The sequence below is a fragment of the Dendropsophus ebraccatus genome, chromosome 11, assembly GCF_027789765.1.
Source record: "Dendropsophus ebraccatus isolate aDenEbr1 chromosome 11, aDenEbr1.pat, whole genome shotgun sequence".
Taxonomy (NCBI): Eukaryota; Metazoa; Chordata; class Amphibia; order Anura; family Hylidae; genus Dendropsophus; species Dendropsophus ebraccatus.
The window spans coordinates 46,340,216-46,354,637 of NC_091464.1; the positions used below are offsets into that span (position 1 = coordinate 46,340,216).

Here is a 14,422-nt window from a genome sequence, read left to right on the forward strand (position 1 = left end):
GTGCCGGCGCCTCCCATGGTCGCCGGCTGATACGAACGGCCGTGACTTCTCTCCCTCCCCAGCAGCATCACCCACCGGCGGGTGCTATGGGGCGCCCCCGTCATCATCTTCTCTCACCCCCATGACCTCCTATCACCCCATCATCTATTCTCTGCCCCCTCCATCTCCTCTCTACCCCCATCATCCCCTCCTCTCACCCCTATGACCTCCTCACCCCATTAACTCCTCTATGCCCCCTCCATCTCCTCTCTACCCCCATGACCTCCTCTCACCTCCATCATTTCCTCTCACCCCCATGATCTCCTCTCTACCCCCATCATCTCCTCTCTACCCCCTCCATCTCCTCCTCTCACCCCCATAATCTCCTCTCACCCCCATGACCTATTCCATCTCCTCACTACCCCCATCATCCCCTCTCACCCTCATGACCTCCTCTCTGCCCCCTCCATCTCCTCCTCTCACCCTCTCACCCCCATCATCTCCTCTCGGCCCCCATCATCCCCTCCTCTCACCCCCATGACCTCCTCTCTGCCCCCTCCATCTCCTCCTCTCACCCCCATGACCTCATCTCTGCCCCATCATCTCCTCTCACCCCCATTACCCTTCACCTTTTCTATCCTCCTCTCCCCCTTTCACCTCCTCTCCCTTCCTCTCCCCCTTTCACCTCCTCTATCTCCCTCTTTCCTTCTTTTCCCCCTCAGACCTTACTCGCCCCTTGATCTCCTTGTGGCTCAGAGGCTGGAGAAGAGAGGAAGACCAACTTCATGCCCAGATTAGGTGAGTATGATTTTTTTTCTTGTGTGTGTGTGTGTGTGTGTGTGTGTTTGTGTGTTGAGGCAGGAGGGGGAGAGAGTAGAATGGTGGGTATTACTATGGGGGCAGGGGTCATTATTACTATATGGAGAGTCATAGAAGGGGATATTATTTTTAAATGAGGGATCCTAAATACGGGGAAAACCACTCACTGACAGTGCCAGGAACGCTGCAGGCCACTCTGAAAGTTCCACATATGCTGCTTATGTGTTTCAATGAATATCACGGTTGGCCTACGAGTTTGTCCAAGTTTTTAATTTCGGCCCACTGTCTATTTGAGTTTGACACCCCTGATCTATATGGACCACAAGAAATTAGTTTCTCAGAACTGCTAAGAGGTTAAAACCTTACCAACCCCAAGGGGCTCTCTTCTAGACTACACTCTTATTTCAAATGATGTATCATTCAGGATCAAAGCCTGGTAAGGCCAACGCCTTATCCTGTTTACTCTTCACTGACCTCATCATGCTGAAGTTCCCTTCCTCCATGGGAAGAACTTCCTTGTTACCTTGCTGAACTAATAACCAGTCTTAAGGATGCTTCCTCAGTCCACTGCTGAACTAGGCAATCAAGATTGTTATCAATCCAAGGATGCTCTTCATTTCTCTCAAACTCTGGAAATTATACTCTCCCTGTCCACTGAATTTCATTTCATGAAAAGAGCAAATCAAATGCTGGAGCAATAGCTCTAATGCTTTTCTTCCTCTTCTGCTGATAAGTGACAACCAGTTTTGTCCTCGGCAAAATTATGATTTTCACTCATACTGAGCCCATCCCACAATAATTAGCGGTCTAGAGATCTCTGTATCTGTAGTCCAAGACTAGTTATTTCATTTTTCTGGATCACATCACTAGTTTCCATTAGTTCCACAGACAGACCAAGATATATTACATAAGTCATAACAAGTACCAAGATATAGGGGAATTTACAGTATTGTCCAATAAAATAATCTGGTCCCCCCTTAACTGCCGTTCTCATTTTTAACCCATCTAGTTTGTTCTATATAATTATTAAAGCTTCGTAGTTCTGGTTCCACTAGAGAATCTTATGTTCCCAGATACATCATCAGTCTACAAACTTCAACAGTGCAAAAGATACAGAACCTGCAAAAGAATGGAAAGGTTTGGGAGAATCAAGGAGACTCTTTGCAACACTGATGCTCCAAAGATCAATCTGAGATTTTTTTCCCTGCGATTCCAGAGTTGTGATAAAAATAGTGTTGAAGTAAACTGGTCTTTATTTATTAGTCAGGGCAAATAACACTTTTCAGGGTCTCTGAAATTGATGCATTGTGTTTTCCAACATCTTTGTATCATTGCCAGAAGTTTGTGCTACACTAAATCTTCTATGGGACCTGAAGGGCTACCCCTTTAAGCAATCAGTAAGCCTTTGGTACCCGTAACTGTGTCATAATTTCACAGCAAAGTTTTTCAGCAGTACATACGCAAAATAAATATGGGTGCACGCCTCACCAAACCAGACAGACATCAGGAAATCCAAAAATGAGACAGCACTTCTAAAAGTAGTCCTTAGAGTTCATCACACACCAGTAATGTCTCCACTGCTCATTTTGGGTCATCAGTTCGCCGCTTGTCTTTTTCTAGACCACTTTTGGTAGGTACTAACCATGGAATCCTGGGAAGACCCCAAAAGACCTGCTGTTTTGGAGATGCTCTAAATGAGTCATCAGACGTTTGTCTCGTCACCATCACTCAGATCCTTAGGGTGCATTCACATTGAGGAATCTGTGCAGAGAACATCCCATGGATTCCACAGCTCATTCCAGCGTGAAGGGTTTGCTATATTAGGCAGCGAGTTCTTGGAATCGGTAAAACATGCAAGTGCAAGGGTGCGTTCACACTGGGGAATCCGAACAGAAAATATCCCGCGGATTCCATTGCTCGTCTCCGTGCACTCCTGCTCGCAAGTCCGCCCATCCCATAGACTTCATTCTATGGTCAGGCAGATTCCGACGTCCGCCCAAAGAATTGACATGTCAATTCTACCGGTGGTCCGCGGAATTCGCTTGACCATAGAATGGGGTCTATGGGACGGGCGGACTTGCAAGCAGGAGTGTATAGGGGCAAGCAATGGAATCCGCAGGATGTCCTCTGTGCGGATTGCCCAGTGTGAACGCACCCTTGCACTTGCATGTTTTCCAAATTCCAAAAACTTGCTGCCTAATATAGTAAACCCTCCCCGCCGACAAACAAATAAATCCTCAAAAATACAATACAAGACATTTTCTTTATTTTGCGCAGTGCATAAACCAGGAAGGCTCAGATTATAAGAATATTTTAAATATATATGATATGGCTTGGTACATACGGAGTTATTATAACAATATGGATATGGCTATGACTGAGTAAGAGTAATAGAGACAATGGAAAGGAGTATGAAGGTCATCTTTTTATCCATTAAGTCAAATATTAAAGGGGTAGTGCGGCGCTAAGAAATTATTCACAAAATAACACACATTACAAAGTTATACAACTTTGTAATGTATATGTTATGTATGTGAATGGCCCCCTTCCCCGTGTTCCCCAACCCCAGCCCGTGGACCCGAAGTGTAGTGAATTATACGTACCTGATTCGTGTCGACCCCGTCCGCCGTATCAGGCGTATCACGTATCATGTATGTATAATGTACTACACTTCTGGGTCCACGGACGGGGGTCGGGGAAAACGTGGAAGGGGGCCATTCACATACATTACAAGGCTGGGTTCACACTACGTATATTTCAGTCAGTATTGTGGTCCTCATATTGCAACCAAAACCAGGAGTGGATTAAAAACACAGAAAGGATCTGTTCACACAATGTTGAAATTGAGTGGATGGCCGCCATTTAATGGTAAATATTTGCTGTTATCTTAAAACAACGGCTGTTATATTGAAATAATGGCCGTTATTTACTGTTATATGACGGCCATCCACTCAATTTCAACATTGTGTGATCAGATCCTTTCTATGTTTTTAATCCACTCCTGGTTTACTGACTGAAATATACATAGTGTGAACCCAGCCCAAAGTTGTATAACTTTGTTATGTGTTATTTTGTGAATAATTTCTTACCCCTTTAACGGTAACTTTCTATACACAAATTATTATTTTTTTCCCATTAAGGTCAAAGGACCAGATAAATATGCTTTAAGTTAGGAAAACTGTTCATTATAAAATATTTTAGCAATATAATATTACAGCTTAGTAATAACAGTAAACATCCTTGCTATGTTTAAAGGATATGGACACCTATGAACCAATTTTTTTTTTTTTAGAGATAAAAAAAACATTAGCTAGTAGCTTCTAATACCTTCACACTATGTCCTCCAGTACCTTATAGTTCTGTTGAATTGTTTTCTGACCATGTATTGATATGTTCCATGTAATGCCACAATCCAGCAACAGAGGAGTAGGCTCATCTGCGTCTGGTCATGATATCTGTGCCCTCCTCCACTCAGCAAGGCCTGATTGAAGTTCCCAAGAGCTGGGTTTACATTTCCTTGCGCTTAGGGTCCATTTACACAGAAAGATTATCTGCCAAAGATTTGAAGCCAAAGCCAGGAATGGATTTGAAAAAAAGGGGAGAAATCTCAGGCTTTCCTTTATGACCTGATCTCCGTTTACAGTCTGGCTCTGGCTTTGGCTTCAAATCTTTGGCAGATAATCTTTCTGTGTAAATGGACCCTTATAGACATCAATCAAGCCTGTCTGAGAAAGAGGAAAGCGCGTGGGGCCAGAAGTGGTTGCATCTATTGCTCTGTAATTGGATAGAGCTTAAAGCCCCCCAGCGCTACAACATGGCCACTTTCCCCCTACTGTTGTCTCCAGTTTTTGTAGCGCTGGATAACCCCTTTAAAGGGCAACATTAAAGGGAAAAATGTTTTTTCTTTCAAATCAACTGGTGTCAAACTGCCATAGACTTAAAGTTTACTTCTATTACAAAATCTTAAGTCTTCCTGTACTTATCAGCTATTGTGTGTTCTACATATCTATGTGTATTCCATACAGCAGCTGATAAGTACTTTAAGACTGAAGATTTTTTAATAGAAGTAAATGACAAATCTCTGGTTTTATTACTAAATATACAAACAATGTAACAACTGGCTTCAAAGTTGTCCATAACCTTTAATGTATCGCTCTGTCTTCTTGTGTAAATCCGGGCCTGAATAAGGAAACTCGTCAGTAAAAGACGTTAGCTTCTTGCGTCGTAATGTTAGGTGATAATAGACATCTCTTCCCGGTCTCTGCTCTCTGACAATGAGCTGATGACACCTCTGAGATATTTCATAAACTCCATCCTGACGTCCTCAGGATCTTCTTCTAGGTTGGAATGTACTAATGTTAATTTGGATAGTGCTGGGGCTGTAAAGAAAAAACAGAAGTTGAGAACCTTCCTGTATTGAAGAAAGATAAATAATATAAGGTTCAGAAGCTCTAAAGGTATTAACAGAAATGTATTCAATAGAAAGAACACAGAGGGCAAAGGTTATGTACCCTCTACTACTGATTTAACCCCTGGATTTTCCTGTGTAAGGATCTTTTCACTTCACAGTGAGTAAATCAGGCGGAATTTACTCCGCTCAGAAGGCATAATGCTTTTACCCAGTACAGGTTACAGTATCTAAATGTTTATTGTAGACTGTATGTAGCATAAGTACAAATAAAAAGCATATATTCTGTAGATGCTGACATACAAGCTCTACAGCCTGGCCTATGAACTATCCAATGTTATACTGCCATCTAATGTTAGAAAAGGGCAGCACTGATTAGCCTTTCTAATCTACTATGTACTGTCTATGAACATTGAGCATTATAGCACAGACACTGTTTGTAATCCCTATATTAATAAAGGATGATGTTTCTACTGAAGTCTAGTAATGCATATTAGTCTTTTCTTTTTTGAAGGCAACCGCCTTACACAAACTTTGTATTAAGATGTGAGTGTGGCACCACTGTTCTGAGGGAACACAAGAGATTGGACAGGGATGCTCACTATAGAGCTGAACTACCTGGCTTTCTAAAGAAGCTCTAATGATGTAAGTGTACATATATAATGGTCATATCAGATTGGTGGGGAATAACTCCAGGCAATCCCACTATCTGCTGATTGAAGTGTTAAAGAGGATGTACCACCAGTTACATCCTCTTTAATCTGAACCGACGCATCGAACGGCGCCGTCAAGGGGAAGCTGATGCCGCGGTCCGTTTTTCGGACCGCAGCCAGGTTCCCGTGCCATTCTATGCTCCGGAACCGGCCGATGCTCAAGCACTGGAGGCCGGCCGAGCCGCCCCTAGTGGGAGGGAATTCCCTCCCCTCTATGACGCGGCTCCATTCATTCTAATGGAGCCGCGTCATAGAGGGGAGGGAATTCCCTCCCACTGGGGGCGGGCCGGCCTACCTCCAGTGCTTCAGCACTGGCCAGTTCCGGTGCATAGAACGGCACAGTGCACGGGAACCAGGCCACGGTCCGAAAAATGGACCGTGGCACCGGCTTCCCCGTGACGGCGCCATTTGATCCGTCGGTTCAGATTAAAGAGGATGGATGTACTTGGTGGTACATCCTCTTTAAGCCATGGAGCTGCCTTTATTTTTTGGGCACGCTTTACATTTTGCAGTGGCCGTGTCTGGTATTGCAGCACTTTGCAGCTCAATGCCATTCAAATAAACAGGACTATGCAGCAGCACCTGTCACAGCAATTGCAAAAAACAAACAATCAATCAAAAAAAAAAAAAAAAAAAAGAACACACCCTTTAAATCAGCTGAGTGTGGGGGTGTCAGACGATGTAACCAATTGATCTGATACCGACAGACTATTCTAAAGCGAAGAAAACCCCTTTAAGCCTTGTTTCATTTCCCTCTAGGTGTAAAATACTATATACCCTGCAAGCACTACAAGAAATTTAGCTAGAATTTTAATAGGACACTTACAAAGATCTAGTTTTTCAGTGTGATCCCCTGATCCTGGCTTGACATGTGCTATCAAGAGACACTGCTTGTCCTGTAATCGCTGCTGCTGAATAAAGTTATTGTGCCACATTTCGATCTCTTTCAGGTGACTTGGAATATCTGAATTAAAAACAATAATCACCCCCTGTGAATCTTTCATTAAAGCAGGCCAGCAACTTTCAAATCTATGAAAAGGAGAGAGAAAAAAAAATGGTAAGAAGCAAACCCTGCTGAACCAAGAAACAGCACTAAGTAACATATATTCTTTAGGCTGCATTTATTGGTGAGTTCCTGCCAGAGTTTACCCAAAAACTTCAATGGGTCGGTCTAATTCAATCATACAGTAGTGTGTGTTAATTGCTGAACCAGCACAGGTTTAAGGAGTTTTAGGGTGGGTTGGTTCACATGTACAGGATCTGCAGCAGATTTGATGGCACAGATTTGCTTTGAATCTGCACCATCAAATCTGCAGCAGATCCTGTACGTGTGAACGAACACTTAAAGGAATTTTTTAAAAAGTGAGCAAGTAATGTAGGGTGGCCAAGAATGAGGCCACAATGATAAATGGATATTGGACCTCAGTGCTTGCTCAAATACAGGGGTCCCAAGGAGATGACCTTGTAGGGGTAAAACACCAAAGCAAGAGCATGCTGTGATTAAACAAATGCTCTAAATAGATGCAAAAGATGCGTACATACAGAGGATAATATAAAGACTCAGTTCCCCATTCCTTCAAAACTTACTTCTGGATTCTAAGGCTTAAAACATTAAAGTGTTTTTAGTCCCATCTTGTTCTGTACATTTTGCCTCTGCATTGCATATTTCTCAGCATTTCCAATAATTTTCTGGAGTTTCCTTTGCTCTATGTTCATTGCATGTGTAGGATCTGTAAGTAGTACACCAACCTATTATTTATATAGTGCTATGATGTTTTTGCAGCATCAATAACGTGAACATACATGCTCCTAGTGAATCAAGAAGACTATCGAAGCCAATAAGGGTCTGCAGCTACGTGCTTTCTGCAGCACTTCTGAATAGCTCCAAGCTTCCGCACATGCCTTGGAGCATTCATACAACATATATGTAGCCACAGTTGCAAAGAAGTTGTCAAGCTAGGAGGATCTGTGAATGATGTAGCATGTGTACTTTTAAGATCCTAATCATCTTCACAGTGAAATTATGAGAAACAATGCAAGAATGACCACTGTTGCTGAACTGCAGTGGTTGCTGTAACCAAGGAAAATGTCTAGAAAAATCAAATCAAGGAGATTTTAGAGGGGTTTTAAAACTGGACATATAATTTTTATAGTCTGCCATGGTTGCTCCCTGGATCCCCCAAAGCTTCCACTAAAATATAATTTGGTCTCCTGCTTTGCCTCCTACTTCCAAGACAGATTTGTCTCTGCAGTGATGGCCCAATCGGCCAGTCATAAGCAGCAACAGTGCTCCACCTCAGTCAGTGATAGGATGAGACTATCTTGGAAGTAGGAAGCAAAGCAATGAGTGGGAGACCAAATAATGTCACAAAGAAAGTTGCAACGGGGGCCCAGGTAGTTGAGTATATCTGGATAATCACTTTAAGAAAACACACTTAAAATTGTATTCATTTGCAAAAACACAAACATTTAAATTGTCCTTCATATAAAACAGCGTTGCTTAGATGTGAATACCCCTTTAAGAATGCATAGAAAAGTCTATACCCTGAAAGCAATAGCACTGATGTAAATACAGGGAGTGCAGGGAAGAATCATTTTAAGTTTCCAACAGCATAAAAAGAGGACTACGAAATCCAATATTGAGAATGTCAAGGGCCTTCTTCATGATGGGTTTAAAAATGCAGCTTTTCTAGATTTTTTTTTTTTGTGGGAGTAACAATGACGCATTTCTGCTCATAAAGCAATAATAGACATTTACTTGTGATCTCCTCCGCAGTCCCAAAGTTCAACTTCACATCCAGGCCCTTTGTTTCCATTTACATTCGGGCATTCAAACTCCAGAATTCTGTAAAAAAAAAAAAAAAAAAAATCTGTATAATCTGTATTGGATATATTTAGTAAGGAAAAACATAGCAATGCAATTCCGCTAGTAAAAAGTCCATTATCTTATACCTAAAGGAGAAGTCCGGGCAAAACATATTTTCTAATATGTTATTACATAAGGAAAGTTAGACAAATACCTAATGTACATTAATTATGGGAAATGCACATATACTGCTATTTCCCTCAATTTAGTAGGCCAAGCGGCTTCAATTCCTCTAAAAAAAATGTGATGTCATGAATCAGGTGTAATTCATATGAGGTGTCCAGCAGGGGGTGCAGTATATGGAGAAATTACATTGTAAGAATATCTATATTACAAGTGCCAGCAGCCCCGTCCATGGCACACCGCATCATAGGAGGTGATGCACCTTCTCTCCGTGCGGCTCGGGCCAGTGGGGAAAGTAGGGGGGTAGCTCAGGCACACCACATGTGTCAGCAGCCCCGTCTTATGTGCTTTGGACAGGGCTGCTGGCACTTGTGATATAGTTATTCTTACAACATAATTTCTCCGTATACTGCGCCCCCTGCTGGACACTTCATATGAATTATACCTGATTCATGACATCACGGTTTTTGAGAGGAATTGAAGCCTGCTTGATATACAGAGCACATAAAGTGCTCTTTCCCTCAATTTAGTAGATTAGGAATTTGGCCAACTTTCCTTATGTAATATATTAAAAAATACATTTTGCCTGCAGTTGTCCTTTAACATTGAAGTCTAGGAAACGGCACATCTGTGGAACACTATAACAATGTGTCTGTATTATATACAAGTATATATTATACATGGCTAAGCTCTGCTGTGTTCCCCCTGGGAGAATGCTCGATATATGCAGTAGTGGTCCTTAAGACAGCATCAGCCTCTCTGCGTCTCTCCGTGCTGAGGAATAAACATGTCCATTCTTCGGCGTGGAGAGAGGAGGCGCGCGAGCCTCCCATAGACTGTTATTATGATAGGGAGGCTGGCGGAATTCCGCCAGATTTGCTCCGTGTGGACAGAGCCTAAAAGCGGAATTTAAAGCAGAATTCAAGTCCTATTGACTTCTATAGAATTTCTCTAGCGGAATCCGCCCATATCCCGTCAGCCTCCCTGTCATATGGGAGGCTCGCGTTCCTCCTCTCTCCGCGCTGAGGAATAGACATATCCATTCTTCAGCGCGGAGAGACGCAGAGAGAGGATGCGCGCAAGCCTCCCATAGACTGTCAACATGAAAGGGAGGCTGGCAGAATTCCGCTAGTTTTGCTCTGTGTGACCGGAGCCTAATTCCAATTGAATTCTGCCAGAGATGAATAGGTCAGGAATTTCAACCAGGAAACATTCCTCTTGATTTCCTTGTTGAATACTCGCTTTGTTTTTTTTTTTTCCCCTTTAACCCGTTGAATGTCACAATATACATCTTTCACAGCACTTAAAATGGAGAGACTGGGGAGACAATCAATCCCCTCTTTAATGGCATTACAGGGAATCCTGATTTAGGCCTATACCTAGTATGGGCAGATAGTTACAGGTCCACTGAAGTACAGTAGGGCAGTCTAACCATATTACCTCTTGTTTGGTAATACTTAGGTATGCCTTTGTTCTTGCATGTTAAACCGTGGCCAGTGCTTGGCTGCAGTGCCCCCTGTGTACTGCAATGTCATCAATGTCATGCTGGGAACTGCTAAATTAGGAACCAGAGATAGGGTGAGCATAAGTTTGCCATCCTATTCCTTTGCCTTCCCTGCCCCAGGGAAATTTTGCATAAAGACTGTAAAATGTTTTAATGGACTGAATATAGTCAACTAGTGACTGCATTTGGTCCATTTCCCGAACATACACAGCTTCTGTGTGTGACCCAAAAGTGTGGTATGCTGCTCCTTTGTCTAAAAATATTCACTTTGATTTAAACCCAATGGACTTGCCAGGAGTGCTCTATAGGATACACAGACATACTTTTTTACCATTGCATATCAGTAAAATGTCATGTAAATAGGCCCAGAGACCTGCCCTAAAGTGTTACAAAGAAACAACTTTAACAACAAACCGCTACCCAAGTACCAGAGTGACTTCATGATCATAAGCCTGGGTTCACATCTGTTGTCTTGGCTGATCAATTACATGTTGGACATTAACAGCACCCAAAGAACCCCACTGACTGGTCCAACTGGATTCTGTCATGGTGCCTGGACCCAGCGGTGGAGGCATCCGCCAGAGCCTCTAATGCAGGTATGAACCCAGTCTAAAGGGCCTCTTTTGGGGCCATGTATGGCTGCAAGAAACTGTGATCACTGAGAACAGTGCTCGCATGTGGTGCCTCTTCAAAGGACGACCAATCCCGCAGGCGGGCCACACAAGTGATCATGAGAGAGATGTGTGGCTCATATTTATCCGGTTGCAAAAAAGGATCAAATAAGCTGACAGGTATTTGCTCGATGTACAGCTGATCACTTTTAAATGGACAAATTAGTTTTACTTTTTGCCACCTCAGCAGTAATACCACATACTATTACTACAATATACTGGTATGTTGTGTACGTACGCCATAAAGTACTATCTAGGGAAAAAAAGTTCAATAAAGGCTGCAGAACAATGGCAACAGGTCCTGTAAACTACAGTATAGGCTGGTACTTTACCTTACACCTTGGGTTGGACTGTATTCACCACCAATATTTTCTGTAGCATCAGCTAAAAAGTTTGCCAAAGTGGTCTTTCCACACTGAAAAAAAAAAAAGAAACATAAATTAAATAAAAACAAAAATGTTAAATATCAATGCATTTAAAAAAAAAAAAAACTACAAAAGGAGTAAAAAGTGATCAAAAATTCCCATGAGAAATATTTTCATTTTTCACTATTCTTCGCAGAAAAAAAACAAAAAAAAAAACTTTTTACTAGATTTACTCAGTATTTATGGTGTGTGTTTGTCAGCCTCCTGACATATACTATAGTGGACAACAACATGTGCAAAGCAAAATAATCTGAACACTAATGGTCCTTTAACATGGAACGATTGATCGTTCGTTTTTGCACGATAGCGATCGAATTCGAACGATAATCGTACGTGTAAACGCAGCGAACGATCAAACGACGAGCATTTGATCTTTTTGATCTTTCAACAGGTTCTCAAATCATCGTTGATCGTTCGCAAAAAAAAAAAAAAAAAAAATCGCAGATCGTTCAGCGTTAATAGTCTTTCAGCGACTTCACCTATGTGTGAGATGGGCTTAAACGATCGCATAGCGAATTTTCCATCTAAACGCTGATCGTTATAAAAAAAAACATCGTTCATTCAAAATCGATAATCGTGCGATCGGGCAAATTATCGCTCCGTGTAAAAGTACCATAAGGTTATGGACTCTGTTCAGGCAGATTTCTGCTGGTACATCCTAATATAACATTACTATATACCGTAGCATGGTGACTAGTTGACTCAGTTTCGGCCAGTAAAATGAATGGTGCCTGCTTCTGTATAACACAGTATATGTTGGCATCCAGTTTTTGACAGGATGCCCACAGATACCTATGATGCACAATAAAAACGCGTGTGAACAAGCCTAAGGCTGGTATCAACACAAGGAAAAAATTTCAAGGTTGTCATTCCACCATCACAGGTAGTGAGTTCCATATTCCCTCTGGTCTTCCAGTACATAAACCTTCCATGTACACCGTCTGTCACTACCCGTACTCATACTGCGTCTCAGGCGTGGTGCCAGGCTGCGCCTCAGGCGAGGTGCCAGGCTGCGTCTCAGGCGCGGTGCCAGGCTGCGTCTCAGGCGCGGCGCCAGGCTGCGTCTCAGGCGCGGCGCCAGGCTGCGTCTCAGGCGCGGCGCCAGGCTGCGTCTCAGGCGCGGCGCCAGGCTGCGCCTCAGGCGCGGCGCCAGGCTGCGCCTCAGGCGCGGCGCCAGGCTGCGCCTCAGGCGCGGCGCCAGGCTGCGCCTCAGGCGCGGCGCCAGGCTGCGTCTCAGGCGCGGCGCCAGGCTGCGTCTCAGGCGCGGTGCCAGACTGCGTCTCAGGCGCGGTGCCAGGCTGCGTCTCAGGCGCGGTGCCAGGCTGCGTCTCAGGCGCGGTGCTATGCCCCCATAACCATGCAGTTACCTGGGACACTGGAGATCAGGTTGCTGCAGATACGACCAGAGGCAAAATTGTGTACAAGCCCCATAATTTAGACATGGACCGTATCCATTGTGGCTCAATCTTCTGGCATCAGCTGCGACTAAACGCTGATCATGGCCTAGCGCCACAATAACAGGTGGCCTTCCAGTTAATGGGCAGTCCAGGCTTCTCTTATGTGGGACCGTGCCCTCGACTATGGCAGCAGAGCGGCTTCCTGGGGCATCTAAAGTAACTGGGTGACCTTTATCTAGTGGCTTCTCATACACACAAGCTTTTTATTCCTATTTCACACACCAATACGACCCTGCTGCTCCCAGCAGTCTGCAGAGATTCCTCTAAATCCACTGGTACTGAGTGATCACTCACCCTCCAGGATGACCCTGGACCCCGCCATGACCTGGGGGCCAGCCATATAGCACATACATGGGGCATTCATGGATAGGGACTTGTAGCTTTGCAAAAGCTGAAGAACACTGAAGAGATATGAACATGAGGTTATTTGCCTCTTACTGAAGTAGTTGCCGTTACCTCTGCGTTACTGCACAGTGTGAAACATGAGGCAATGAGTAGCACATGAGGGAAGGCTCCTGCGCTGAGGTTATCGCCACCTTCTTACCTCACTGGGTCCGACGAGCAGCACCTTTGCCTTCAGCATTCTCCTGCGGGTCAGTGGACGGCTGCTCCTGCGGGAGGCCGGTAAAATAGATCAGTCAATAGAACATACGGAGCGGCGGGTTCATCTCTACACCGAGTGCTACTGATGCGGCCTATACTACTACTGCCGCGTCTCCCGTTACTATAACTACGCGGGTGGACGCTGATAGGCTACCGCCGTTTCTATGGAGACAGAGCGGAGTAGATCTGTGCTGTGATTCTCGCTCGCACATTCGACATAATCACAGCTTGCGGTCTAGAAATAAAGGACTGATTTTTTGTTTTTAACTGCAGCCAATCAGGTTATAAATAATACTGGTTGCCATGGACGCCACTTTTAACTTCTGGACGCACTAAGCTTGGCAGCTCTAACAACCATGTTCCCACACAGCGTCATTGCGCTTACTATGTCGTGCATGGCGGTTTCCATGGAGTTCTGTAACAGCTGTAGGGTGACAGGTAAGGAACACTGATCTACAGCCCATATTCCATACTGTTTCTGCTCAGGAGCTGGGAAAGCTGGGTGGCAGCCTGTTCATTTAGCAGGAAGTACTGAACCTGATGGACAGGTGTCTTTCTTCAGCCTTACTATGTAACCAAGCTTTTCCAGGGGCAGATATAACTAACACATATAATACCTTAATAAAAGTCTTAAAGGGTATCAGCCTATTCACTAAAAGTGATTTGTCAATACCTTTTTTTTTTTTTTTTTTTTTTTAAATAAAATTGTATATAATATAACTGATTCTATTAGGTTTCCCTCCCAGCAGCCCATTCATTGTACTGTATATGGTTTTTATATACAGCAGGGATGGGGAACCTTCGGCCCTCCAGCTGTTCCCCATCCCTGCCATACAGGGTGGACAGTTCACTCC

At 43.7% G+C, this 14,422-nt stretch overlaps 1 protein-coding gene across 2 annotated transcripts; it reads right to left on the reverse strand.

Moving 5' to 3' along the window:
- Positions 1-3,042: 3,042 nt before the first annotated feature.
- Positions 3,043-13,727, reverse strand: IFT22 (intraflagellar transport 22). Of its 2 annotated transcripts, XM_069944713.1 has the most exons (5): positions 13,510-13,727; positions 11,416-11,498; positions 8,678-8,764; positions 6,746-6,948; positions 3,043-5,177 (listed from the first exon to the last, which is right to left on the reverse strand). In XM_069944713.1, the coding sequence occupies exons 1-5, from the start codon at positions 13,546-13,548 to the stop codon at positions 5,029-5,031; spliced, it is 561 nt and encodes a 186-aa protein (XP_069800814.1). In that variant the 5' UTR covers positions 13,549-13,727; the 3' UTR covers positions 3,043-5,028. The 2 variants fall into 2 exon arrangements, with proteins under 2 accessions (XP_069800814.1, XP_069800815.1); XM_069944714.1 differs by lacking the exons at positions 8,678-8,764; positions 11,416-11,498; positions 13,510-13,727 and adding an exon at positions 7,507-7,594.
- Between the last annotated feature and the right edge of the window lie 695 nt (positions 13,728-14,422).

Bases quoted from the DNA above. Each gene is read 5' to 3' on its own strand.
- IFT22 (XM_069944713.1), bottom strand. From the start codon at position 13,548: ATGCTGAAGGCAAAGGTGCTGCTCGTCGGACCCAGTGAG. The intron at 11,499-13,509 runs GTAAGAAGGTGG...TTTTTTTTTCAG, and splicing joins TGCTCGTCGGACCCAGTGAG to TGTGGAAAGACCACTTTGGC. The intron at 5,178-6,745 runs GTAAGTGTCCTA...TTTTCTTTACAG, and splicing joins CACTGAAAAACTAGATCTTT to CCCCAGCACTATCCAAATTA.